The following is a 27,904-nucleotide window of genomic DNA, read 5'->3' on the forward strand; positions in this document are numbered from 1 at the left end:
CAACTCAATCAATCTTTAACCCGCTCACAAGCACTTAACTATTTACTCGACTGCAATCTATATTTATTTTGCTTCTTATACTTATTATTATTCTCTACTTCTTTTCCTTTGCCCATTTACAGGATGACATGAGCGATCAGTGCAGCCTCACACAGGCCGGCCTCGAAGAGTACAACATACGCGCCTCATCCTATTACGATCAGCCAGCGATGTTGTTCCATCATCAAAAGCAATCGTCGTATGCACAATCGGAGGGTTATCACAGTTATGTCTCCAGTTCGGATTCCAGCTCGGCCACACCATTCCTGGACAGGTGAGTTTTGTAATGCCACATTCAATGTACTACATACCGGCAAATAAACTTACATTTATACACACATGTGTGTATGTACGAATACCCAATTTGCCAAACGACTTCGTAACAACGTCGTTTTCCACTCATTCTGGCGAACTCGCCGTCGGATGAAAAGCAAAAACCATACAAAATCACATTTTAAATTATGTGTAATATTTAAAAAAAACAAATCAGCAAGCATTCCCAAAAGTTTCAAACTCTTCAATTTGAATTAAAAGAAAAAATATAGCTCACTAAATTTTAGTGTAATAGAGTACAAATTTCTGAAAAAAGGAATTCGATTTGACGTCGTTTCCGAAACACCCAAACGATTTCACCAGACCGACGTCGTAACGACGTCGATTCAAACTCGTCTTCGCTCTGTGGCATATTGGGTAATTGTACTCTAAAGTACTCATTCGGTGCATTTGCTGGCCGCTTACACCAGAGCCTGCTGCCATGGCATGTTGCAAGTTGTCCGTTGGTCGCGTTGTTCATTCGCCTACCTATTTATTGGCCGTTGGCTCTTAGCTGCAGGCCGTTTGTCATTTGCTGTTTGGGCATCTTGGTTTATTTTAGGCTCATTGATGTTGTTTAGTTGCTTGTTTAGTGATTTGTTGCACGTTCACAGCGCGCACACACACACACACATACACACGCTCACATGGCAGGCGGTTGCTAATGGGCAACGTCCTAGTCGCAACAAGTTATGGTCAGTTAAGACAGCTATTGGTTGTATGGAATGCGACAATCGAGTTTTTTCTCCTGTCACGAAATGTTTGTCATATCGCTGGTTTCTGAATGTGAAGATATATATTTTTTTTTCTTTAGTTTTGTAAGTGTTCCTTATATTTATTTTTAAACCGTGCCAGTACTGAAATAATGGTGTTGCCAGAGTATCAACTGCTAGCAGTAATACGCAATAGGTCCAAGTGCTATCAGTAGAATAATTCCGTCGACATTTTCGGGAATTATATAGGAACAAAACGTCTCCAAAGAAATCAAAATGCGGACAATACGTTCGGGAAATTTTCTAGCGAATAAAATGGGAACAAAAGTATCCGGAACGTTCTGACAAAGAATTTGACGGCAACAAAAGCCTGAGAAACTTTCTCTCGAACAACAATTTGAGAACTTAAGAAGCAGAAACTTTGTGACAGAGAACGATACGCGAAGATTAGAAGCGAGAACTAAATTTTTCTCATAGCGTTGCATTATTTTGAAATGTTTGAATATTATAATCAATCAAAAAAGGATTGACAGCCAATTTCACGAAAGCAATTTAAGGGAAAAATGATTATAATTTTTTGATCTTTATATGAAAATTGACAGATAATAAGAAATTATTTTCCATTTCAATTGCTGGTGAAACCGGCGGTGAAAGTTAATTACGCAAATTAAGTCAAGGAAGGACTTAAGACACGAACTTTTCTTGCACCGAAAATGAAATATTGTTCAATAAATGGACAGTTCACCCTAATGATAAACGATCTGGAGGTTCAAATGATCCAGCTTTTCTCTGCCTTAGAATTAACAATCGTAATTCTCACTGAAACGATTTTTCAACCCAACACACAGACGGACCTCTCATTCTTAACGTTAAGTTCTCAAAACTTTTGCTCTCCTTTTCTTCTCTAGCAGAACGTTCACCGACTTCTGGTTCTTATTAGACCCTCCTTGAAAAGTTCTCGATACTTTCATTCTCATTGCAAACGTCCCGAAAATTTCGTTCTCATTATCGTCTTCATGAGAACGTTGTTGAGAGTTTGTTCTGTTATTTTCGAGATCGTTTCCGAGAGTTTTGTTCACATTTTGTTCTTTACGTAAACGTTCCCGTATCTTTTGTTCTCATTTTGTTCCTGTTCAAACTGCTCTAAACACTTTTGTTCTCATTCTGTTCTTTTTCGGGAAGGTTCTTGACATTACATGTTGTTCTCGTGCAGAACTAAACCAAAACCGGACTGCCTTCTCGGTTGACTGGTTTTAAAACAATTTCGATGCAATGATATTGTGGCCGGTAGTGGACAAAAAATGGTTTAATCAACAAACAGGTTTTTCCGAGTTTCGCTTTTTTGAGTTATGAAGCGATACGTGAAATATTTTTATAAGTTTTTACAACAACTTTTTCGTTTTGATTCACCCCATTTCCTACAGGGTTGCTGATTTACTTTGTGCTCACCAACACAGTCACAGTTTCACTTTTGCCGACCCCTGCTGTACATCCCAAAGCATAACCAGTGAAACCTCGATATAACGAACCCTGAAAAACCGAAATAAGTACTCAATATCAGGGGTGCTCAACAAATTGAAGGTATTGAGCCTAAAGACAACAACGCCAATACCAACTACAACAACAGTTTTCTGGGTATTGCAAAAAATATTTAAACCCCAAACATACAGCTGAACCAATGCGAGCCTACGCGAGGCTGCAGTGAATGATGGTCGATCGATTTTTGCCCACGAATCCTGTGGTTTTTGTTAGTGAGCGACAGTGATGTTGTTCTGAGCCAATTGAGCTACGCCTGCTCAATTTAACCAAACTTTGGTTGAGTCCCCTGAAATCACCTCGTTGTCGCGAAATACAAAGTACAAAAATGCTCCATAGATATATATACCGAAGAAAAGCCTCTTATAAAGAAGTGTCGACTCAAAAGCCTCTATATAACGAATTATTAATATGTTGTCGCGTAAAGTACCGTTATAAAAATCACGTTACTTGACATATAACAATTTATTTTAAAATTTCGCATATTTCGTTGTATCGAGAACACGATATTCTATAAATATAACGAAATTATAGGTATGTGGAAGTATTTATGCAACCCCTTCAACTTCGTTAGACCGAGCTTTCATTGTAGTATGTAAATTAGGCTGTGCCAGAAAAGAGTCTTTCGTACACCTGAAGTGTTTTTGCAAGGTAATTTCGAACTTTTTTTTGCCGAATGCCTTTTTTACATATTTCGTCATATCTCCAGCATTTTCAGGATGATAATTTTTTTGTTCAAAATTTCATGGATCTCAAGTAATTACCCACCAAATCTCAATCCTTATCACCCTAACACACCGACTTGAAGCCATCAAATCGTTTATTCCAGTAGAAAAAAAAAAAAAAAGTTTATTTCCGAATGTATGTAGGTGTTACCGAAAAATTTAAAGAGGCCACCTCTAGGTTCGACCAAAACAAAATATTTTTTTTTTTTTTGTTAATCCCAACGCTAAATTATTTTAGGCACAGGAGTGTACAGCGAACATTTTTTGTTTGTTTGTTGGGTGGTATGGTCTAATGTACACATGTGTATATATAAAATCGTACACTTGCATATAATTGTTTCAATTGGTGTTAAAAACGCACTTCAATGATAAGGTGAGCCTTACGGCCATAATTTTGCTGTTGCTCGACTCAATTGCCTTGCAGTTAGCACAGAGCACTTAGGCGCATGCGTGCATGCATAGAAACTTTGCATACGCTCCGTACAATGACTAATAACAAATACGACCACAAACAAAAGCACACGTACAAGTACCATTCAACGCAAGTAAATATACATACATATGTGTACGTTATATGAGTACATACAAGAGCATATAGCACACGATCTTCAAAGGTGACACAACTCAAAATTACATGTGCGTCAGAAAATGCGGAAAACTACTTTAAAAACATGCTAATCATAGGGGCAAGCAAGACTTTAACTTAGGTTTTTTTTCAACAAATTACAACAAAAATTTGCTCCAGCTTTTGTTGAAAGCTAACCCAAAGCTTTGTGTACATTTTTAGTGCATTGTTTCAAAAATGTGAAATTTTAAGTTGTGTCACTTTTGAAGATCGTGTGCGATATATGCATACATACTCGTCATATTGCGCCTTACGCACTTAGGCGGCACTTAGGTTTCTATGAGGCACGTAGTATGTACAACAAACTAATAATGACTCGCAGACAAACTTGCGGCGGAGTAGCCGCGCGGCGGCCAGCTTGCTCTTGACAAGATGAGGTGTTCGGAAATAGTATCTATGTATGTTAGGTGAGGTGTACGCTTGTGCGTGTGTGTACAAATGTGCCGCGGCGGTGACAGCGCCAAAGGTTTATGGTTTTAGTGGTCAGTGGCGCAAACGCAAATGCGGGCAACCGCAACATTGCCAGTGTGACTACTATTTTCAGCCGACTTCTGCCTCTTCGCTGTTGCAACTCACTTCGCTGTTAGCTCATCTGGCAGGCAGTTAGTGTAAATTTATACAAATATTACATTTTTTCAGTGTCATGTAAATATATGTATGTATATTTGACTAAACTTGTACTTGTACGCTGCTTGACGCTTGGCCATGGAAACATGGCAAGCAGCAGCAACAGCAACAGCAACGCAACTCATAAATATGCATTTAATAGCGTTTGTGTAATTAATGTTATGTTGCTGTCGTTCAACACGTTTTTGAATTGCTTGCAACATTGCTTGTATTGTCGATTGCTGTTGCTACTAAATTATGTACATAGACATGCAGCTACATATGTATGTATGTATGTAGCCTGGTTTTTTTGTACTCGCATTTGTGCGTTGCATTTCTTACGCATTTGTGTTTTTTGGTTTTTCTTGCACTTGGACTTGAAATGTTGGATGTCTTTAAAATATATGTATAGCAACTGCCAGAACGTGTGAATGTGGACTTTTCATATTGAAATATATGCAGTGTAGAGCCGAAGTTTCAGACCCTCATCCAAATATTTTTGTCTTATTTTTTTTTTGAAAAAAATTGGTTTAATTTCTTAACTTAGTCTCCTTTTAGCTCAATACATTTAGTCTAGTGTTTTTGCACTTATTTTATCGTATCCAAATAAAGCGTTTGCTCAAGATCCTAGACATTTGTTTTGTTGCAGTAGCGAGCTCTTCATCCAACCCAAAATCTCTTATCTATTCATTTAGAGTTGGAAATAGAAAAGGTTGTCCGCTTTCAGCGTGACGAAGACAAACTGAATGATTTAGCTTTGACGGTAGTCTATTAACAAATTCACTGGCTTTCCAAACCAGACGATTCAGACGATCCCTCTAATGACAAAACGGTCAAAGTACCGAAGCTTCTGGTGGCCTATACCCACACCAGTTCGCTTTCCAACTGTGAACGCTACGAAACTTTAACGCCCCCGCGTATTTGACAGGACTGATCACCAACTCCTTTGCAACGCCATAAACGGTGGCGTGCTAAACGTACATATTCCTACGGTAGCGAAGAAAATCTGGTTTGCAGGTGACTTTGCCGTGGTAGTTGTTGCCAAAAAATTTTAATTTCTGAGGTTGAACGATGTGCACAATTGGCAATTCCTACCATCATTGATTGGCTGACCTCGATGGGCCTCGCGCTGGCTGAGCAGAAAACTGAGCTTCTACTCTAACACTGTGCGACAATTTTACGAAAATTCCAACCAGCTTGGGCTTTGCTTATATTTTCTGAAAGTATGCATATCCAGTAATAAAACACTCGACGGATTTGCAAAAGTCAGCACGTGTCTTTATTTTATGGCCTACGAAAGTTTTCATGTCCCGGCCTAAGTAGTTTTCAAAAAAATGGACAAAATGTTTAAAATAAATGTCTGAGCGAAATTACAGGTTAAGAAATATATAGTTAAATTATACTTTCGTAGAACATTATAACCTATTAATTCTTGCCTAAAAAGGTCGCATTGATACATTCTAGAAAATTTTTCTTCGGATAATTTTACTAGGGGTCTTCTCAGGCAAAAGCTTGATGCCACTAACGTAAAAGTCGTCATCGATCATTCGTCGTGGAGGTTGTATTTCCCGTCCTTCTCCATCGACCATTCGTCCATGGACACTCCATACTTAACTTTCTTCGGAATGTGCGGCAAATGAGCGAGATGGTGAACAGTGCCACGTTTTGCATTGATGGGCTCGTTCACTGCAATGAAATACTGCGATGGAGCCTTCCTCCCACTACAAACCCAACATCGAGCTTTCGCTTCTCTACATGACAACTCGCATATCAGGCATGCCTTTGTCAGACATGCGTTTTCTAAATTTTTCCGTCCGTTGCATTTTTTTGGATGACACTAATGAAAGTCCTATGATTCGCCTCTACCATTGGTCATTCTAGGTGAATAAATTCAAACCGTAATCCACTAAACATTTTCAGTGGTGGTGGCCAGCAAAAGTGGGGGGATATTATTCGAAGCTTTTTGTATTTTTCATTGGAAAATTTTTTTCAACGTGGATGATCCTAAACCTAGCTCAAAACTATACTTTTGTATGAAGTAATGATTAAAAAATATTTTCTTTCGTTTTGGGAACGACCTGATCTAACAGCCAAGTTCACGAAAGCAATTTAAGTAAAAAATTATTTAAATTTTTTGACTTTTATATGCAAATTAACAGAAAATAAAAATAAATAAAACTTAAATTGCTTGTGAAACCAGTTGTTAGTCATTTCTCTTCCTTAATTATGTAAGTATGTCGTATGTACATTAGACCGTATTAGAAAAAAAGTTTACTGTCTAAAGCAGTTTTTTTACATAACAATTCAGTTTTTTTCCTTTTAGCTGTATATAGATAGCGGACGCCTTTTTCCATTTTTCATCACGGCTGTAAACGCCGTATCTGAAAGTATAAGTAAGTCCATTGATCTCAAGTCCCATGTCCTAGTACTTATTCACCAGATCTCAGTACCTACCATCCTAATGCCAGTCAATTAAATCTCTCCAAAAATTATTACTCTTTTGCTGAGGAAGTATTGAGATTATTCCAGTAGAAATATTTAAAACAAAAATATTTCCGAATTTCGACCTCACCAAAAATGTAAAAAATCTACCCCTAGGTTTGGAAAAAAAGATATAAATTGTTTTGCAAAAATACTGTGGACTCAGGTATGTTCTCCGAACTTTTTTCTGTTCGCTTGTAAGGTGGTACGGTCTTATGTACATTTGTATTTATATACAAATATATGTATATCGTTGGAAATTCCTTTCCTTGAGCACACTACCAACCTAACCGTTTCACCTACTTCTGTCACATAGACGCATCCGGTTGGTTGGTTGGTTGGTTGGCTGGCTGGCTTAATGCAAAGCGAAAATTAATAACACGCGTTATAGTTGACACCATAACACTTCGAAAATTATCTACGAATGTACCATTTCACACCCACTCAGCGGCGAGCTTTATTATTCAAATCCAAGTGCAATATTTTATGTGCGACAAGTCATAGGTAGATAAATAAGTGGCAACATATTGAAGCACAATTATATGGGTATACATATGTATGCAGGTATGTATGTGTGTATGTATGTGTGTAATACCACATGCCGCATAAGCTTGTAACAGGCAATATTGCTACGTTTGTGGTTGGTTGGCTAAAGCGCCAGACAGGTAAACAAACAATCAGATAGCAGCAATAATAATCGCAGCAGTGGCAGCAGCAGCATCAACAGCAGCAACAACAACAACAACAATTACTAAGTGCAAGCAATATTCATAAGCATGTTTGGAATGCGGCTGCTTTGGGCGGTAATCTCGGTGTGTGTGTGTGTGTGCCGGTCTACAGACAGTCAAGACATACAGACCAGCTGTGATCTGTGGATCTGGCGACCGATCGAACGCTGCTAATGACTACATACAATCCAAAGTCCAACCAAGTGATATATGCATGTTCAATACATATATATGCCTATAATATTGCAGTAGGTATGTATGTATGTACGTATGTATGTAAGTTAGAAATCTAATAAACATTGCAAGGCGCTAAGTATTAGAATGAAATTTGCTGCGCGATGTTGCAAGTACATATTGTACATACCCAAATAAGTATGCATGAATTGAGTACTTAGACATTTATTGATGTCGCGCTATTTGGTTGATTTGAATTTATTTTTATGACCAAAGTTGATTTGCAAAATATGGCAATAAGCTGAGCGGCTGACTGTGCTGACTGACTGGACTAAGTGACTGAACAATTTTGTGTTATTAGCGGTACATGTAAAAATTTAATAGGGGCTGCGCTTTTATTTGGATGGTGCAAAAAAAAAAAATGAAGAAATTAGCTATAAAAATATTTATGTACCTTAAAGAGATTATGTCACGGCATTTGAACGAAGGAGCATTCAAGAGGTAGACAAATATTTTTGTAGATCGCAGATCTGTAAGCTTACTTACATACATATGTAAGCGCTGATGTTGCAATCAGAATGGAATGTCATACTCACTAGTTGCAGAATGATGGCATCAAATTGAGTTAGCGTATTCGCGATCCAAAAGCAAAATTTTTCTAACCAAACTACGTAAAAGTTGTAGCAAAGCTGGAAAATAAGAAGTGAACAAAATTTTTCTTAATCTAAAAATCGGACAAAAATTATTGTTTATCTAAAGATTGGATATAACTTTTTACTACTAGAAAATCTAAAAATAATTGTTTTGCGATTGTTCCAAAGCCGGACATAAAAAGTGGACATAAAAAGTTAAAGATTTTTGAAAACTGGACTTAACTGTGGTAGTTTTTGGGTCACGTAAAAGGTTAAATAGTTCTTGGTAGTTATGGGGTTGGAAGTAAATTGTGGTAGGTAGGTATACATTTTTGGTCACTTTAGTGATGGCCGTTTAAAATTAGAAAAAGGCATTTTTGGTAAATTAAAATCTGAGTAATTTAAAAATTAAATAGATGTTTTAGGTTACTTATAAACTTGACAAAACTTGTTGTTGGTTTAAAATTTATTCATACGTCTTTAGGTTACTTAAAAATTGAAAATAATTCGACCATCTTGAAACTAGACATACAACTTCGGTCATAAAAAATGCAAAAGGGTTATGGTCATTAAAAAAACTGGACATAATTTTTACTACCATAAATTGTACATACAATTCTGGTCATTTAAAAACTGGATTCTTGGTAATTAAAAAAGTGGTCATAAATTTTTGACCATTTAAAAATAAGACAACAATTTTCTGTCATGTATGAACAGGTTATAATTTATTGGTCACTTAAGAAAAGTGAATTCAATTCTTTGGCCATTTTGAAACTAGTCCAATTTTTGTTATTAAAAAAATTAACACCAAACTTTGTAATGTAAAAGTTGGTAAAAAAAATTGTACTTGAATTCTGGATCATTTAAAATGTGGCGATTAACTTTTTATCAATTTAACAACAAGATTTTTGATAACTAAAAAAATGGACATCATTTTTTGATAGGTTTAAAACTGGACATAAGTTATAGTAATTTCACAATTAAAAATTAATAACTGTAATAAAATTTTGGTAATTTATGAACTGGATATAAATTTATAGCCATACATACGGAGATATTTAAAAACTATTTATAAATTTTAGGTCATTTGTAAACTGGACATAATTAATTAGTCATTTCAAAACTAAACATGAAAAAAGCTAAATGTAAACGCTCGACTATTTTGAAAGGAGACATACAAGAAGATTTTACTAGAGGTTTTCTCTGCATTCCAGTTTATGCTAAGAAGGAATAAAAGTTAACCTCAGCTTTAAAAAATTGTTTGCACAAAAAAGACAATATTTTTTGCCACTAAATGGGTGGTTAAATTTTTTTGACTGCCAAATTTTTTCGTAATTATTTTGTCATTGCATAGCCATAGTATTTTATATTTCGTCTTAAGTTTGTGAATATCCTTTAAAAACGAAAGGAATTTGTCCAGTTTTTAAGTGAAAAAAAATTGATGTCCTCTGTTGATATAAACAGGAAATTATGTCCAGGTTCTAAATAACTTAAATTACCAAAATATTTGTTCAGTTCTAAAACGACGAAAAATATAAATCCATTTTTTAAGGAGCGTAAAATTATGCAAATTTTTAATGGCAATAAAATTATATAAAATTTTTTAGTGACAACAAAATTATATACAGTTTTTTATTACACACAGACTATTTGCAATTTTATATTTATTAAAAAATAATGCTTTCAAAAGACTACGAATCTGATTGCTAATTTTAACACTAGGAACCTAAGTTATAAATAACGGAATCATTTCTTAGTCATTGAAATAGAAGATGTACGTGAATACATATGTTAAGTGCTCTTCATCGTCAAGTGCTTCAACCAGTTTTATATCTTTATAATCATTTTGTGTAGTTCATAGAACATTTCCTCAATCAGCAAATCAAATAAATGAACAAACACGCAGCGCTTAATGTCGATCAGCTGTTTAAATAAATTGAAACAAGTAAAACATAAATTAAAGGCGAGAAGACATGCAAATGTCCGAGGAAATAAATTAATAATAATTCCAAAAAAACACAATTATTAGAATAAACAAATCAGCCAACTAGTCATCAAGTCATCTACATGAAATGTCTCGCGTGTCAATATTTCTTAGCTTTTTTCACACCATGCTCAACAAATAAAGAAACTAGAATGGAATTTTCTTATTCACGCTGAGTATTTAATTAATGCTTCAATACAATTTGCTTATATTATTTAAAAATGCTGCAATATTTAATAGAAGCTTAGCGGCTGGTGATCGTTCTATACAATAACAGCAGCCATAAGAAACCGCAAAATGCCGAGAGCCACTCGCCATATGTGAGTTTGTTGAGGCTGTTTGGGTGCGCGCTATTGAAGTGAGTTTTTAATTATTTATTATCTATGTACATTAGGGTGGTCCGTAAATGTAGGAAGGAAATATTTACATCAGATTTCCTAAGCCTCAACCCTTACGTCGTTGCTACTACTATAGTCGAAGTTATCACATATAAATTTTGGTTAGCCTATGAAAATGTCTTAACCGACTGCAATCGGGACCAAAATTTATATGTATAAATTTATTCGACTTTAGTAGTACGATTTTGGGTATTAGATGAAAAAAAAAAAAAATTATTTACATTTTTTGAGTCTCCATAGAGGAATCTGAACGTTGCCACCTGTGCGAAATTAATTACTAAATGAAAAAAATATTTTTAATTTTTTGAGTCTCCATAGAGGCATTTGGACTTTGACCGCTATGCGACACGCCTTTACCGTCTCCAATCTGTGACCGTGGTATTACCGATGCAGGTGGTGAGATTGAAAAAAATACTTAATTTGATGTTTTAAGGACCACCCTAATGTACATACATACTACTTAATGCTCTTCATATTTATTATTATTAATTTTAATTTCAGCACCATAGCAACATGAAATAACTACTTAACTGTACTTATTTTTTCATTTATTTCTTCTCAATTAAAGCGGCTTTGTGACCAGCAAACACATACATATGTACATAAATAATGCGTTGTACGAGTAATTAATGTTATTAACATTTTTGTTTTGTATTTTATAAAAAATCAATTGAAAAGCTGTGACAATAACATATTTTAAAGTTATCATAGAAAATGCCTGCAATTAAATCTCTTCCGCAAATTTAAGTGGCATTTTTTATCAACACTTCAAAAGGCATGTTTATTGTTAAGTACTTTAAATATTTTTGTATAATTATGATTAAAAAATATGTTTAGCACTGACAAAAGTACTTACAAACAAACGAAAACGCATTGCTTTAAAAAGAGGTTCTCCACAAAGATTTGCGTCTACAGTATACAAGTAATACATACTTCAACAACGTTTACATGGGCTCTTTTACCTTTTAGGGTCTTTTCCAAACCTGGACTCGAATCGTAATAATCGTGAACGAGCAACTTATCAGACGAGCAGTACGTTCACGACTGTTATAATCCGAAACATGAATTTTTACGTGACCAGTTGCTCGTTCACGTCTGCTACGATTCGAGCCCTGCATCTTTTATCTCAAGAATCAGTTAATCAGTTTCAAACGAGAAACGTTGATGATGAGCTGTTCCTGTGGCTCGCTGCTTATCGTTTCCAATATGCATGCGATGGCACCCTGAAATTGTGCATATGGAAACTGTGCATACGAAATAATGCATATGAAAAAAACCGAAATAATGCATATATGCACAGTTTCGGTTGAAAAGCGAAATAATGCATATGAAAAAAAAACGAAGTAATGCATACATGCACAGTTTCGGTTTAAAACCGAAATAATGCATATGGTAAAAACCGAAATAAAGCATACATGCACAGTTTCGGTAGAAACCGAAATAATGTCTAAATGCACAGTTTCCATATGCGCAATTTCGGTGCCCCGCATGCGATCATTTGCACTTACAATTGCACAATTATTTCCTTGTTGCTCTCTTTGATTAATGCTTGCCAATAAACTGGATGACAATCGGTCTGATAACTTTGCTTCAGATACTCGTTCTTTCGGTGATTGCGGCGACAGTCGCCATTTTTTTCCCGTAGCCCTTTTGAAGGTATTGCAAACCGTGGGTTCTTTAAAATCTCTCGTCTACGTTCTCCGTCACGTCGGATGCGTCAATCTCTAGTCTTATGTCATATAAGCCAATAAAAGTAGTTATAAGGTAACTCAAGTACACAGTTTTGCCGCGGAAGATAAAGTCTCGTTTGCTCTCTCTAGGTCTCTGAGCGAGTGCTGCCAACTGGATGGCAAACGCTTCCTCTTGATACACCCTTGACCCTGGTAGAAAATCCCTTGATCAATGAATTGGCTTCTACGTTCAAGCGGAGCTATGTAAATGCAATGCAAAAATATGTTTCGATATGTAGGTAAAATACCTTTCGAACAGAAACAAAATCGAACCGAAAAATCGGGTTTTAAAAATAACTCCACCCAAGCATTACCCAGCGGGTCTATTTTTGCAAAAGTGTTTATTGTTATATTTAAGAATTAGTAATACCGAAAATGAAGAAAAATGGCACCTAGGTTAGGTTAGAAGGGCGTGTGTGGAATAGTCCATACTTTCACTCGGATACAGAATTGTCCATTGTCAGGAGGAGACACGTACCTATATCGAAAAGTAATTATTTTACTGAACCAATTACTATCCCTGATGAAACCGAGGAGATCCAACAGTTCCACCTCTGCTACTTCGCCCGGACTGTTGAAAAGCATGGAACCCAAGAACTTGAATCGCTTCGTCTGTAGACCTGGACATCGACACAGATAGTGGTCATTTGACTCTTCCCCATCCATATTATGACAGCCTCTGCAGAGAGTACTCGTTGGTATTCGCCACCGTTGGAGCATTGGTGCTATAGCACAGTGTCCTGTGATGACGCCGGTAAGGACACTTACTGCAAATCGATTGAGTTTCAGTATCTCCCTTGACTTTTTCCTACCCAGCCGCGGCCATAATAATCTTATGGTCTCACAGTCTTCCCGTTTCTTCCACAATTCATTCGTCACGGCTAGGGTGTACTCATTAATTTTGCTACCGTGATCACTTAACACTACCCCGGAGCTATCCGCTTCTTGCATTGGCATCTCTGAGCCGCATCTAGCCCTGTCATCAGTCGAATCATTCACTTCAATATTGCTATGTCCGAGAACCCAGCACAGAGTGACGTTGATACCATCTAGCTGGCCCATTTTTCGCAGACGCACTTTTTAACATGCAGTTCATAGAGATTTTGAATATGAACGAAGTCGGTTCATAATTACGACTTTTATAAATAACTCGATTCCAGCGCCACCTAGCAAGAACTTTAAGCTCACAAAAAAAAGGTTAGATTATTTGAAAGCTCGTTCTTCAGCCCAGTACTTTGTATATACTGCACGAGTAGCTGCTTAAATAGCAAATATTTTAATTTAGTAAATATTTTTTTTTTATTCGTATACAAGATATAAAACAACCTATTTCTTTCCCGACACTGTACTACATATTTCGCGGCCACTGTCTCATTTTATATTTATTGGACGCTGCTTGGCTCCAAAAATTATAATTTATTTTCGCTGTTTATACAAGAGTGTCCTGTCAAAAGTCAACGCTACATAAACACACTTCATTAAGTTTTATGTTAAGCTGGTGGTTGCCTGTCTAGCCAACTGTCTGTATGTCAATTGGTTTGCTTGTCAATTTGGGGCAAAAATAACATTCGTGTGCTTGAAGGCTGCAAATCAATACACATGAACAAGCCCATAACTAAATAAACAGCACGTAAACACATAAGTGCACATACATATGAATATAAGCTGCTATTTACTATAAAAACTAATTTAAAAAAAGAGTATTTAAATACATTTGTACATAAATATTGTATGCCTGGAAGTACCTACTCTATGTAAGTCTGCGTGTATTTATTTCTATGAATATGACGTCTGTTTTAAACCACAATTGATTATTGGCACTGACGACGCCTGGAGGCTAAAAGCAATCAAATCATGTGGAAGCAGATCGAATGCCTGATACGAGTAAATACACGCAGCTTAAGTCACTCACTAGCTGGTTGGCTGGCTGATGGACTGACTGGCTAAGTGACTGACTGCCTGACTGCCTGACTACAAGAGTGGCTGGCTACACGACATGCTACTTATGTGATCTTATACATATTGCCACCTTAGTTTATAGAAAATAAAATCATTTTAATGATTTGTTCTTTAAATTAAATTATTAACTTTTAATTTTTTTTGTAGGACTTGCTTTCTATTTCCCCTTTTCATGACTTTTGAGTAAGACATTGGTGTTAGTTCCGCAATTGACTGTACAAAAATCGTTAAAGTATTGTTGTACTAGATTTTGTTTGTTTATTTTTTACTTCGGATAATAAAATTCACTCGCCCGTGGCTGAATATGGCACCTGAATTCATCTGATCAAATAAACGCGTCGAATTCGTGCAAAAGTTTCTATAAACCTGTAGAATGTTATAAGTATATACATTAGGGCGGGTCGAAAAACACAAAATATTCGATACAAAAATTTTATAGGTCTTAAAAGGTGCTATATTGATCACTTTTCCTAAAAAAAAAAATCCTGTTTCTCTGCGACAATATCTTCAGTCTGCGGAATGAAAAATTGAAAAATTGAAAATTAGAGTTGGAGTACCAATTCGAAAAATTTTTACAACGACTTGTGTAGATCAAATTCGGAACATACTTACTCTTAAAAATCAAAAGAAAATAAATTGGCCAAATTAAACTAATCAATTAATTTTTATTTCCTACTTACATTATTAATTTATTAAAATACTGATGTTACTTACATTTAATTTGCTAATTTATTATTTTGTGATTTTATATAAGGAAATAAGTTCTGGATTTGATCTAAACAAGTCGTAAAAATAAAAAAATCAATGATATTCCCACTCTCACTTTAATTTTATAAGGCTCATTCCGCAGAATGAAGAAATTGTCGTAGAGGACTAGGATTTTTGTTTAGACTAAAGACCAGTATGCAACTCTCAAGAAAACGGTCAGGAAAAAAATTGCCATTATTTCGTGTGTGTGTCCAAGAAATTTTGATATCACAAAGAAATAATGGAACGGGCATATATTTCTGTTGCAAACATGGGCTGCCTTGTCCCCTTTTTTTCACAAAAAAAAACTTTAGAAACCCGTAGTAGAAAGCGTAGAAATATTCTTAAGAACTGCGTACTGCCTTAAGAAAGTTTGTCTCAAGAAAATTTCTTAGCGATTACTTGTACGTAATTTTATATAGAGTTTTTGCTTTTCTTGAGAGGGGCATACAGGCCTTAAGTGATTAAAATCGCATCTTTTAAAGCCTATACAATTTACGTATCAAGCATTTTGTGTTTTTCGACCCGCCCTACTATTACATATATATGTACATATATTTTTTATCATTAAACCACTTGTTTATGACTTCAAATTTCAATTAATTTTAATTTGGCATGATTATTCATATGTTTTGCCAATCTTGTTCAATAAATTTTATATTCTGCATAAGTATAATTTTCATTTTTAATTACCAATTTCGTCTAAATTTATATTTTCCTATTCTATTTCGTTTACGCAGATTACGTCAGGAAAGCGAGATGTTGTCACGCCAATCCTCCCACCATTGGTCGCAGAACGACTTATCCTCCGTTTCATGTGCCTCGATGGCACCCTCTCCTACCCCACTGCTGCTCTCCACTATAGGTCGAGATGTAGCGCTCACAGGCGGTAACAGCGGCAGCAATCAACAGCAACACAATAACAGTTCGGAAAGCACTTCATCAACGGAGACCCTAAAATGGTTGGGTTCCATGAGTGACGTTTCCGAGGCAAGTCATGCCACTGGGTATTCGGCCATCTCAGAGTCGGGTAAGTTAAAAGAAGTTTAGAGGAAAAGTTAATTTTATTAGATTTTATTTTATTATATTTATTAAAAATAGTTTGCAGTGAAACCTCGATACAACGAAGCTGAATGCCTTCGGTATTTGATTTGCTATAACTTAAGAAAACTACACTTTTTCAGTTTTTGTGAGAAAAAGAGTTCCTTTATGTGAGTTTTTCTTTATAACTGGGTTCGATATACTGAGTTTTTACTGCCTTTATAATTATTTCTATAGTTTTTAAAGACAAACAGTGCCTTATTAGCTTTTGTTTGCCGTAATGCACTTTCAATTTTGTCTTGTCGCACAGGAGGCATCTACTGGAAAGGCGGGAAACTTATTAGCCATGTGAATTGACTTCTTGACGTCGCACAGTGTACTTGTTTAGGGGTGTGAGTGATCAATAATCTATAACTTTTGAACGATAACAAAAACTTTTATTGTGCCTCAATTTTACCTTGAAAAGTTTCCCCAAATTACAAAAAAAAAAAAAAAATTAATATATATATTTTTTTTGGAAGTTATTTAAGATTATCAAAAATCATATTATTTTATCGGATTTTTTTTATTTTTTGTATTGGAAGTAGAGGTTTACGCCGACAGGCTTTGCGGCGGCGGCGTGGTCAACTTCAAAAATAATCGGCGGCGGCGGCGACGCCGGCGCGCCTGTAAAGGCCGGCGCTACTGCCCATAAGAGCCATGAGGCTACTAATCTTATCATGTCATCTCGTCAGCGTTAGGCATTCGCCTTGTCAATTCAGATTATAATTCTACTTATTTCCTTAATAAATTAGTTTTAAATTTAAATATTGTTACTTCCTACTTGAATTAAAATTTTGAGTGCTTGGCGCTGATGGATAGGCGAACCGAAGAGGGTCTAACGCAAAGAAAGTTACTTGTGCAAATTGGGGTAACAACATCTCAAATGACAGTTAATGCATGGTCGGGCATACCACAGGTCACGCATTGTGGACCACTGTTGTTTATTCTAAACTGTTGTTTATTCTATAAACGACTTGCCTAACTATTTTAATTTTGCAAACTGCCTGATGTTTGCAGATGATGTTAAACTTTTTTCAGTTGTGCGTGATCTCTCAGATTGTAATCGTCTTTAGCTCGATCTAGATGAATTTCAGCAGTGGTGTACATTAAACTGTTTGAACCTAAATATAGGTAGATGTTGCGTAGTTACGTTCTCGAGGCAGTCTAGTAGTGATATACCTTTTGACTATAAATTAGATGGTTGCGTTATAAAGCGGAGCACTGAAATAAAAGATTTGGGCATTATTTTTGACTCCAAACTCGCGTTTACAAAACACGTTGACTATATTGTATCTAAATCGTTCTCAATGATAGGCTTTATTAGGCGAAATACTCAAGAGTTCAGAGATCCAGTAACTTTAAAATCCTTTAATAAGAAGCCGTCTGGAATACTGTTCTATAATATGGAGTCCATATTATGAAGTGGACTCGATCAAAATAGAAAGAGTTAACAAGATTTTCACCATATTCGCTATTTGCAAGTTGCCCTAGCAAGGTTATGTTCCTCCCTATATTGGCAGACAGAAATTGCTGGGTCTCCAGTCTTTGAAGGAAAGAAGAGATTACTTCTTCATTACATTTATTTATAAAATAATCAATGGGCACACAAATTGCGCTTATTTAACAGATTTGCTCATATTATATAATCCCCCGCGTAATTTAAGAAACAAAAGGCTATTGGTTGATGCTCTGCATACCACGAATTTTGCCAAAAATGAACCAATTGCTAGATCATTGAATTGTGCAATACATATTCTAGTGTTATCGATTTTAACTTAAGTATTGATAGATTTAAGAATAATTTGTTTACAATATTCACCTAGAGTCTTCACTAGTCTGTAAGAAACTAGTTCTGTAGCTGAAATTAAAAAATAAATAAAGAAATATACTACATACATACATGGTTCTCTATGTTCTCTATAGATCCGTATGTACTATTTAAATTTAAAGAAAAAATAAATAAAAATTTAAAGTTAAGTTATTGGAGTAATTTATTTCGCTATTAATAAATTTCTGAAATAACGTTATCTACCGTTATGTTAAATTAAGGGGTTCTTACGATTTTTTGCGGGTTATTGATTGAAAACTAGGGTGGTCTACTATTTTCCGGGGGTTTTATACATCAACTCCCAGCAGAACAGGCCTGGTTAAAATTTCCACTAAAATTTTAAGTGCCAAATTTTCCGAGGGTAAACAAAAGTAATGAAAAATACTACTAATTTCCATCAAGAAGGGGGAACTTTAACCCTGTGTAGAAAACATTGCGATGCGATGGAGCAAAACCTTTCTGGGGTTTGCCCACCACTTGTGAATGCTAACATAGTTTTCACACTGCCACATAGAACTTGTATACGTCTGTGGGACCCCGGAATAAAATAACTTACTTATTTAAAATCTGTTTAAAAAATATTCAACTCTTTAGTAAAGAAAAAATACACAAGAAGATCAATTTGTTTTTGTTTTATCTCCAATAATCGAGGAGTTAGATGCAATAAGGGCACTTCTGTTAAAACTGCTTTCTGAGATATTATCGTTAAAGTCTTTTGGTGTGTGACAACTTTCTTGTTGTTGTAGTAATCTGTAAAAAAGGAATATTGTTGTGGTATTGAAAAAAATTGTTATATATTCTGTAGTAGTAGTTCCTTCAAGTGATGCGTTTCATGAAAACTTTGTACAAAATTCCTTAGGCGCCGAACGCCGCCGCCGCCGCCGCCGCGCCGATATTTTCGTAACTCGGCGGCGGCGCGTGAGTAATGACAAAAAACGGCGGCGGCGGCGGCGTGGCTCGGCGGCGTATACCTCTAATTGGAAGGGACTTATGTAATTATCAACAGCAAGTAAAAAATACAAAAAATAAAAGTCGACTTTAAAAACTGACCCAAATAAAACTTAAAATGACAAAATCTTCGAAATTTTATTTTTTTGTGCATTGCAAAATTTTATGTGGCTATCGTTAATGTAATCAAACTTGTCTACAAAATTAATTTTTTTAAATTATGACATGTAAAATTAGCCACAAATTTGTTAGAAATCATATTTACTCATATTATAAATCACATTGGGTTAAAATTTAACATTTTTCCAACTTTTTTGTCCAGCTTGAAATTTTTTCAACTATAAGTGACAATACAAATATTATGTATATATAAATATTAAATAGTTTTTAAATTTGACTTCGAAAGGTAATAGAAAGTGGGTTAAAAGTATTTATATCAAAATATCTGCAGAAACTTTTTTCCCGTTTTTTTTTTTTACATTGAGGGCATTCACAAGACGTGTTAACCGTCGTAAAATCTTAAGCTTAACATTTTTTAATGTAAAATAACGATTAGATATTTTTCATATCAGAAATGCACTCGGAAGTTTGCTATTTCCGGTCGAGGGCGATTGCTTTTATTTATTCAGAAGAAAATTCCAAAGGCATAATTTTATCTTCTAGAGTTTTTTCTATCATTAGCACGAGTGGGTGAAGTGCGGTCCTAAAACATAACAGAGCTCTTAGCTGCAGTTAAAGTTTTGGTGGAAACCTGATCTAGTACTCAGAAGAAAAAATTTAATTTAATGCTGACTTTCTGGCAAATTTCGATATTGCTTATTATTAATTGTGGTAGATAATTTATGAGGTTTAACTTCTCTCTCCAAAGCAGAATTACAAGATTTATTTTAGCTCGTCCAAATTCAAAATTCTGCATTATTTTTTCGTTTTTATTTTACTAATTACAAATTTATTAAAAAATCGTCTTAATTAATGAATGTGGCGGGTGCGCATGTTATGTTGTAACGACACTAATATATGCTGAGCATTTCGAAACTATTTTTTGGTAACTTAACGCTTTAGTTTACAAAATTTCAAGCATTTCATGCCATTGTTCTATTGCCAAAGGTTAGCCGTGTTTCATGATTAATGATATTTTCGCTCCAAATGGACACCAATGCCAAGAAGCGCAAAAACGCTAGTAGTGCCACCTCAAACCGATACCTACAGGTATGCAAGTGGGAAGAACCTGCTGCTGAAGCAGAAAAAAATTCTAACCATTTCACTGCTGAGTTTGAAACATTTTGTAAATTAATTTTCGTGTCATAACCAAGCGTTTTTTGCGCATTCTTATTGCTCTTTTCAACTAAAATTAACGCTAGCTCTGATCACCTCTTGGATTGATCGATAGAATGATCGCACGTTTTGTGATCGCACAGGTCAATGATATGTATTACATTCGACTGTAAGGTATGACCAGCATAAAGGTTTGTCATTTCTCACAGCAATCAGAGCACTTACACATGCGCCGTACAAGCGCATGATTATTTACTTCTGCCTTACAAACCAAAAAAAAATATATATATAAGGCATACATTCAATCCCTTTGCAAGCCAAGCATTTTCCACCACACCCTTAACCCAAATTCGCTAAGCAGACTTACGAAATTACAGGCACAGCAATTGAAGGTGGAGCTAATTAAAAAACCATTTGCTCTGTTACTAAGTTTGCTTAGACAAAGTCAAAATAACGGATTGTTAATGAGCCTACTTTGGTTGGGCGCAAAATTTAGCGCATCTAACTTGGGCCTAACTCAGCTGGGCCTACTCAGCTGTTTATAATGATTAACTGATATTCATTTGTCTTCCCGATTGTTACAGTTTTCATGCGTTCCTTTTTTTTTTGTACAGAGCAGCCAAGTTCTAATTGATTTCATCACGCCTTTGGGGAAGCTCTTTTCTTAGTACAAAGGTACAGGTTTGATCGCCAAATTATTGGGAGTGTTACAGTGTTTGAAGGCTATTTAACTTCATTTAGTGTTGGATGTTTGTACTTAGTACATTACTATAAAAGTAGGGCATACAATTCCCAAAGTGATTTAGAATGATTGTAGAAATTTTCTAATGCTAAGTAGTTACAGTCAGCGTATATTTAGCTCGATATTTGTATTTGCTTGGCTTCAAACATGGTATAGTAATATAAAAGCATTAACGACCGCCTAACCTCCACTTCGTGCGCCAGTGCTGGAACATAGATGGTGTTCAGCTACTTTTTAGCAATATTTTGGAACGTATATTTTTAGTACAGGCGCAGATTTTCTCTTGGCAACACTGGTTATGAGCTACTAAGTGTTCTCCATTAAACAACAACAAGTCTTCGGAAGCTGTAGATGGTGTGGCGTATTTGCTTTAAATTGTAGTGAAAGCATTGTATAGATGCCTAGACATAAATAAGGTAACTACTGCGGTGCTAAATTATCGAGAAACGGGAAAAAGCTGTCCCATCCAAAAATGCAGTCGAAGAATTAATGGAGAGTATCGAATACTATTTCTTATATTTATATTCGCCGTATGACAGCAAAATTATTTACACTAATAAGACTTTAAAAACTTCATCGAAGGGAGGATTTAATCCACAACTTCGATCACTCGTCACTAATTTGCCTTTGTAATATATCCACAACAGACATCACCAATCATCAATCTGCCCTCTGCTGTTTAACCTAAAGTTGCCAGTAAAATTCATAGTTTTGGACATCAGTGTCAAATTTATTTTAGAACATCTTATGAAAAATTTCATTCCGGCAAATTTTGTGCCGTTAGTTTCAAAAATATAATCAACATTTTTTTTTAACTCTTAGCTTTATCGTTATTTAGCGTCCATTTTATTGGACAGTGAAACCCGTTATATTTAAAAAGGAAGTCAAACAGTCCTTTTTGGTTGTTAATGTTTCGAGTACGAAAACTTACTCAGAAGATGGCACAACGCCGAAACCGGTTTATCTGCAAACCAACTTTGACAAATTCGTTCCTAAATTGTGTAGCTTTTCTCAATGCTACACTACTCACTACCGAATTATGTGAAAATTTTCACTTTTGTGAAAAGACACGGTCAATTGCATCCAGAAAGTTCAACAAGAAAAACGCGCTAAAGAAAAGATATATAATTTTCTCGACGCAACTGTTCTTTTAACAAAAAAGGCTGTTATTTATGTACGAAAAAGAAGAGATTTAAACACAAAAAAGTTTGCCCAATATTTTGGGCACTGGTGGTGAAAGGGTTAAGACAAAACAAGCGATAGTTGTTTAGTTTTTCTATATTTTTTTAAACATAAATCGTTGAAAACCCCCGAAATATAACGAAACAAAACAAAAACTCTCGGCGTGGTTTGAAAATACTTTGAAGAATCCCAGAAATACAATAAATGCCAAAAAATCTGCAAATTTAAAACTTAAAAAAAAAAATCTTGTGTATCTTTCCTGCTGCAATGACAAATATAAATACCAAAGTGTTCCATTATTCGTTTTTTTCCAAAACCGGTTTTCGAGTTACTCGTAAAATTTTAATTTGAAAAAAAACCGGTTCCCGATTTAGAAAATGAAGAAAAACACTAAGAAGAGAGCAAAGCAAATTCAGTCCAAACATTTTTTTAGAGCAAAAATACAACAATTAAAACTCAGTGAAAAAATTACGTTTCGTCTTATTTTAACTGTTTTTAATATTATTTTGGATTTTTTCTGACTTATTTGAGTAGTGCTCTTGCCGCCATTGCCGAGTGCTCGGACTCGGGAGGTCCGTGGTTCAATTTCTGATCGCAGGAAAATCAAAACAAAGTTTTTTTCAAATAGCAGTCGCCTCCCGGCAGACAATGGCACACCTCCGAGTATGCTTCTGCCATAAAAAAAGCTTCTTCAAAGTGGAATAAAAGTCTAGATGTCTCCATTTGTGTCCCAGCATCAAAAAACCGAACACGAATTGGTGGAGAGGCTCGGCCAAACACGTAGAAAACGTTGAAGTGCCTATAAACTTTCGTTTATTGTAATCAAATATGATATCGAGGGCTTATATTCCTACTACTTTTTGATGGGACGTGCCTGTCATCACTGCTGTTAATTCTGACTTTGCAATTTAATAGTAAATTCTTCTCTCAAGCGTTATACAAGGTCAGTATTAATATCGCCGATGACAGTTAAGTTTTAGGTGGATTTTTATATCAGAATCTCATTTTTGTAAAAAGTGCAGATAGAGGGTATTGAATATAAGCCCTCGATATACTGTTAATTCCCAAATAACCTAGGATATAAAATTAAATCTATTTAGGGGTTTCCCTCAAAGCGCTGAAAACTTCGAAAAATTCAAAACTTTTATTGAAATAAAAATAATCGGTTTTTATGATTAAAAAATGCGGTTTATTTGAGATTCGAAAAATCAAAATTAAAAAAAAAGGACTGAAAAAAGCGCCGAAAACTTCGAAAAATTCAAAACTTTTATTGAAATAAAAACAATCGGTTTTTATGATTAAAAAATCCGGTTTATTTGAGATTCGAAGAATCGAAATTAAAAAAAAAAACGCCTATAAACATTTAAAAAAAGCGGTGGAAACCGGTTTGGAAAAACCGAGTCAATTACCCTAGTACATGCCACTGAAAAAGCGATAGGGCAATTTTTTCGTTAAACCCCTTTTGGTTTCTATTGATTAGCCTCGTTATAACCAAAACAATTTTTCAGTTCGTTCTAAGAATTACCTTTGAATTATCAGTTTGGATTTTCTTGCAGCAAATTTTTTGTGCCCGTAGCATTTTCATACTAGAACATTCTTGTCAACCAATTAACTATTTCAACATATCCAACTTATTATTTTTCCACTCTACTCATTTTTAAATTTTTAACATTGGCGAAACCTAGTCAAAGGCCACCAAAATCGTATGTAGTTACGTAAAATTGCCTACGGCATTTGTGATTCCTTAATTGGGTTCACAATTATTCTAACCTTTAACGTTCCTTTCCCAAACGTAAGAACTTTTGGTTTTTCCAACTCATTTTTTTCTTTACCCGTTTGGCCGCAAGATATTTGTCATACTAAAGTAGGTAGTTAGTAGGTGCAAATTTAATCGTATCAGCCGGGCTGACGGCCAACAGCCACCACAGCAACTCCCACCACGCCCAAAGGCGTAAGCGCACAAGGCGACGAAAAATGCTAAGTCCGATGCGATTAAACCCGTATGCGGACGGAGTGTGTAGCAAGTAGCAAGTAGCAAGTAGCATGTAGTCTAGTAGCACATACGAGAGCAAGCATTCAAGGAAAAATAAATTTATAAATTGCGAGCAAAAAAATTGGCAAAAAAGGTTCTATAAAATTAATACCCCCACCACGGCTGCTTGGCAATCTTTTATAATTGCAATATAAGCACGAATTCGCGCATGCCACAAAACGAGGCAGGAAAAATTGTGTTAAGCAACTAACGGAGGCAGCGGCAGCGATGGCGGCGGCGGCGACAACAAAATCAAGTACAAAACCGTTAAATGAATTGGCTATTAGATTACACAATCGCGGTGAATGCCACGAGCGCAACTGTTGCTAGCAAACGATCGCGTTGCCACTGTGTCATGTTGCGGCCATTTATCTATGACAACTAACAAACACATATATATATGTATATATGTACATAAATGTGTAGCTTGTTTCTACAGGCTTCTTGACCGACCCAGCAATGCGACAATAGCGGCAGCGATATATCTTTTCCGAGCTGCTGGTGCGCCTGATTTGACACCTTGTTTGCACAGGAGCTCCGCGCGTTGGCCGGTAAGGGTGGTTAGCTAGCGCATAAAAAACGCAGCTTGTTCACCACTTTCAAACGCTTAATCATGCACGTCGCCTGCGCCGCCATCCTCTGCTAATCGCGAACGTCGAGCGGAAACTGTCGAATGTTGGTCGCTTAATCGGCAAAGAGCTACTGGCGGTGGCTGCAGTAAAGGCGGTGGCGGTGGAGCCAGCGGCAACCGCGATTGACTGCATGCCGGTAATGAAGGCGACTGTGCAGTGTGCCGCTGCAGGCTGTTTAGGTGATTTATACGTTGTTGATTTGCGCAGTTGGTTCAAGGATCATTTTATAGATTTGCAATTCATTTTTATTCACCTCGTTCGAGGGGCGCACGCTGCTGCGAGCATTCTGTGATTTATCTCTGTAGCACACATTACTTGTTTATCAAATTCATTTATTTTTGTCTTTCTTCATTCTTTTCAGTTTCCTCGTCGCAACTGATTGTGCATAGTTCGCGCGTTTTGACCCCCAAACGACATCACAGCGAAAGCGTACTGTATCTGCACGACGAGTCCCAGCAGCCGCAACAAGCGCAGCAGCCACTAATATCGTCTGCGCAACAGCACTCGCCGAGCGCACCCAAACAGATCAGTCCAACATTGTCCGCGCGCGAACGCACACACTCGCCCACACGGTTGATGGCGCAAAACGCCGCGTTGCTTCCGAATCATCGCCACAGTCCAAGCTACCCGCCTGTACACGCCACCGCCGCCATGCATCCCTATCAGCCACATCCGCAGTATGCAGTACGTCAGCAACCGCAATCACTCGCGCATAAATTACCTGCTGCCGCGCCACTTGCAGATGCGCTACCCAGTTCCTTGAGTGCAAGCGTCACTGATGGCTGCAATCTTAGCACACACGCGTCCGCGAAAACGTCGCCGCTGGGGAGCGCGCCGAAAGCAACAGACGACGGCGGCAGTGATGTGGCAGCACCACCGCCATTACCAACACAAAATACAAGCATATCTGTGACAAATACGCAAGCGGAGGTGGAAGCGCTCACTTCCGCGCTTGCGTCCCACTCGCCTGCCATAGCGCCGAAGCCAGTTGTCATCAGCAGCACTGCGACCAACGCCATTGTGGAAGTAATCGCTATAGGCGCGGGTCCAGTTGGTGGCGCGTCGCTTTCGCCTGGCAGCGCTAATTCGCAGCTGAACACGTCCACAACTTCCTTAGCGTCCGCGGTATCGTCGGCATCCGCGCAACCATCGCAATCCTACCGCAGCAATCACCGTCTATTTCCTGTGAGCACCTATACTGAAAAGGTGCATAGCAACACCTCGCAATTTGTGCTGCATCCGAAGCCGCAGTATAGCGCTGGCTTGCAGAAGCCGGTACAGCAACAGCAGCAGCAACAACAACAACAACCGCAACTGCTTCAGAAGCAGGCGCAGCAGACGGCAGCATCAGTGGCGCTGGCAACAAAGTAAGTTATAGAATTTCTTTGTACGCAAGCTTTGAAGTAAATTGCATTCCACTCCCTTCTCTTCTCTTCACTTTAGATACTNACAGCAACAGCAGCAGCAACAACAACAACAACCGCAACTGCTTCAGAAGCAGGCGCAGCAGACGGCAGCATCAGTGGCGCTGGCAACAAAGTAAGTTATAGAATTTCTTTGTACGCAAGCTTTGAAGTAAATTGCATTCCACTCCCTTCTCTTCTCTTCACTTTAGATACTTGGCGTCTCCAACCAGTCCGCCTCAGCCGAGTTGGCAGTCGGTCGCTGAGCTGATAAACGACTTCGAGCGCACCAAAAACGAACCACAGCTGCAGAAATATACCTATATGGACCCGAGTAAGACACATCGCGTCTCGAATCCAGCGCTGAAGGCATTCCAAAAGAATGCGGTGCAGTCGTACTTTGAACGGCAGCAACAACAACAGCAGCATGCCAAAGAACAGGGTCAGTCGCAAAAAATCTATCAGCCACTCACTGCGCATTCCCAGCATCAGCATCAGTTAGCGCATCAGCACCAGCATTCGCCGCCGCAACAACAACAACAACAGCATTCGCCACTTTTACGTCCGCATTCCTACCAGTCGAACATGAAAGAATCTGACACACAACATCAAATCATGCGCAGCTCGCTGCCAAACTCCTATGGCGCGCAGCATAGCAATTTGAGTGGCAGCACATTTCAACAACAGAAAACCTCCGCACAGCAGCTGCCAATGCGTTTGTGCGCACCACCTCCGCCGCCACCTCCACAGAAGCCCACCAGTGGCGGCCAGGTCGGCAGCAATGATGAGCATGCGACTCTCACACACGCCGTCGGTGCATCAAGCAGTTACAGCGCGCTGCCAACCAAACCACCCTCTCCCGCTCCACCACCACCGCCACCACGTTCACGCTCACTCATACCACACACGCTGCTGCGGCGCTCCTCATCCGCCTCAGATTATGCGGAATTTCGTGATCAGTACATGCGTGCCACGCAAGAGAAGCTCGTTGCGCAATCCGTTAAGAACATTTCGAGCTCTGAGAAATCTTCCTTCAATGATTGCGGCATGCCGCCGCCGCCACCGCCACCACGAGCAGCGCGCCCCACTAACCTGCTACCCACGCGTCGCACCTCCTCTGCGGCTGAGTATGCGGCAGCCATGCGTGAGAAGGCGTTGCTGCAGCAAGCCGCCGCGCTGGCACATCAACAACATCATCCGCAGCAACATGCGCGACCACCAAACTATGTGCAGCAATACTACAATCCACCGCTGCCAGCGGCCGCCATTGAACCCGGTTGGGTGCCTGAAAGACCGCCAAAGAATCCGAGTTTGCGCGTTCCTTCGCCGGATCTGCCGCCGCTGCCACCCAGCGCGGACTTGGACACGCAACTCGCGGATGAACCTTTGC

At 37.5% G+C, this 27,904-nt stretch overlaps 1 protein-coding gene across 1 annotated transcript; it reads left to right on the forward strand.

The window, feature by feature from the left end:
* Nucleotides 1–113: 113 nt before the first annotated feature.
* LOC108372048 (protein Shroom-like) lies at nucleotides 114–27,900 on the forward strand (the record flags this gene model as incomplete). The annotated part of the gene is made up of 4 exons (XM_017627687.1): nucleotides 114–313; nucleotides 16,130–16,419; nucleotides 25,473–26,478; nucleotides 26,727–27,900. Coding segments are annotated over 4 exons (2,670 nt in total), but the record flags the coding sequence as incomplete, so codon positions are not given.
* Between the last annotated feature and the right edge of the window lie 4 nt (nucleotides 27,901–27,904).

The sequence above is a fragment of the Rhagoletis zephyria genome, unplaced genomic scaffold (genome assembly GCF_001687245.7).
Source record: "Rhagoletis zephyria isolate East Lansing unplaced genomic scaffold, Rhagoletis_zephyria_1.1 Rzeph_scaffold_05393, whole genome shotgun sequence".
Taxonomy (NCBI): Eukaryota; Metazoa; Arthropoda; class Insecta; order Diptera; family Tephritidae; genus Rhagoletis; species Rhagoletis zephyria.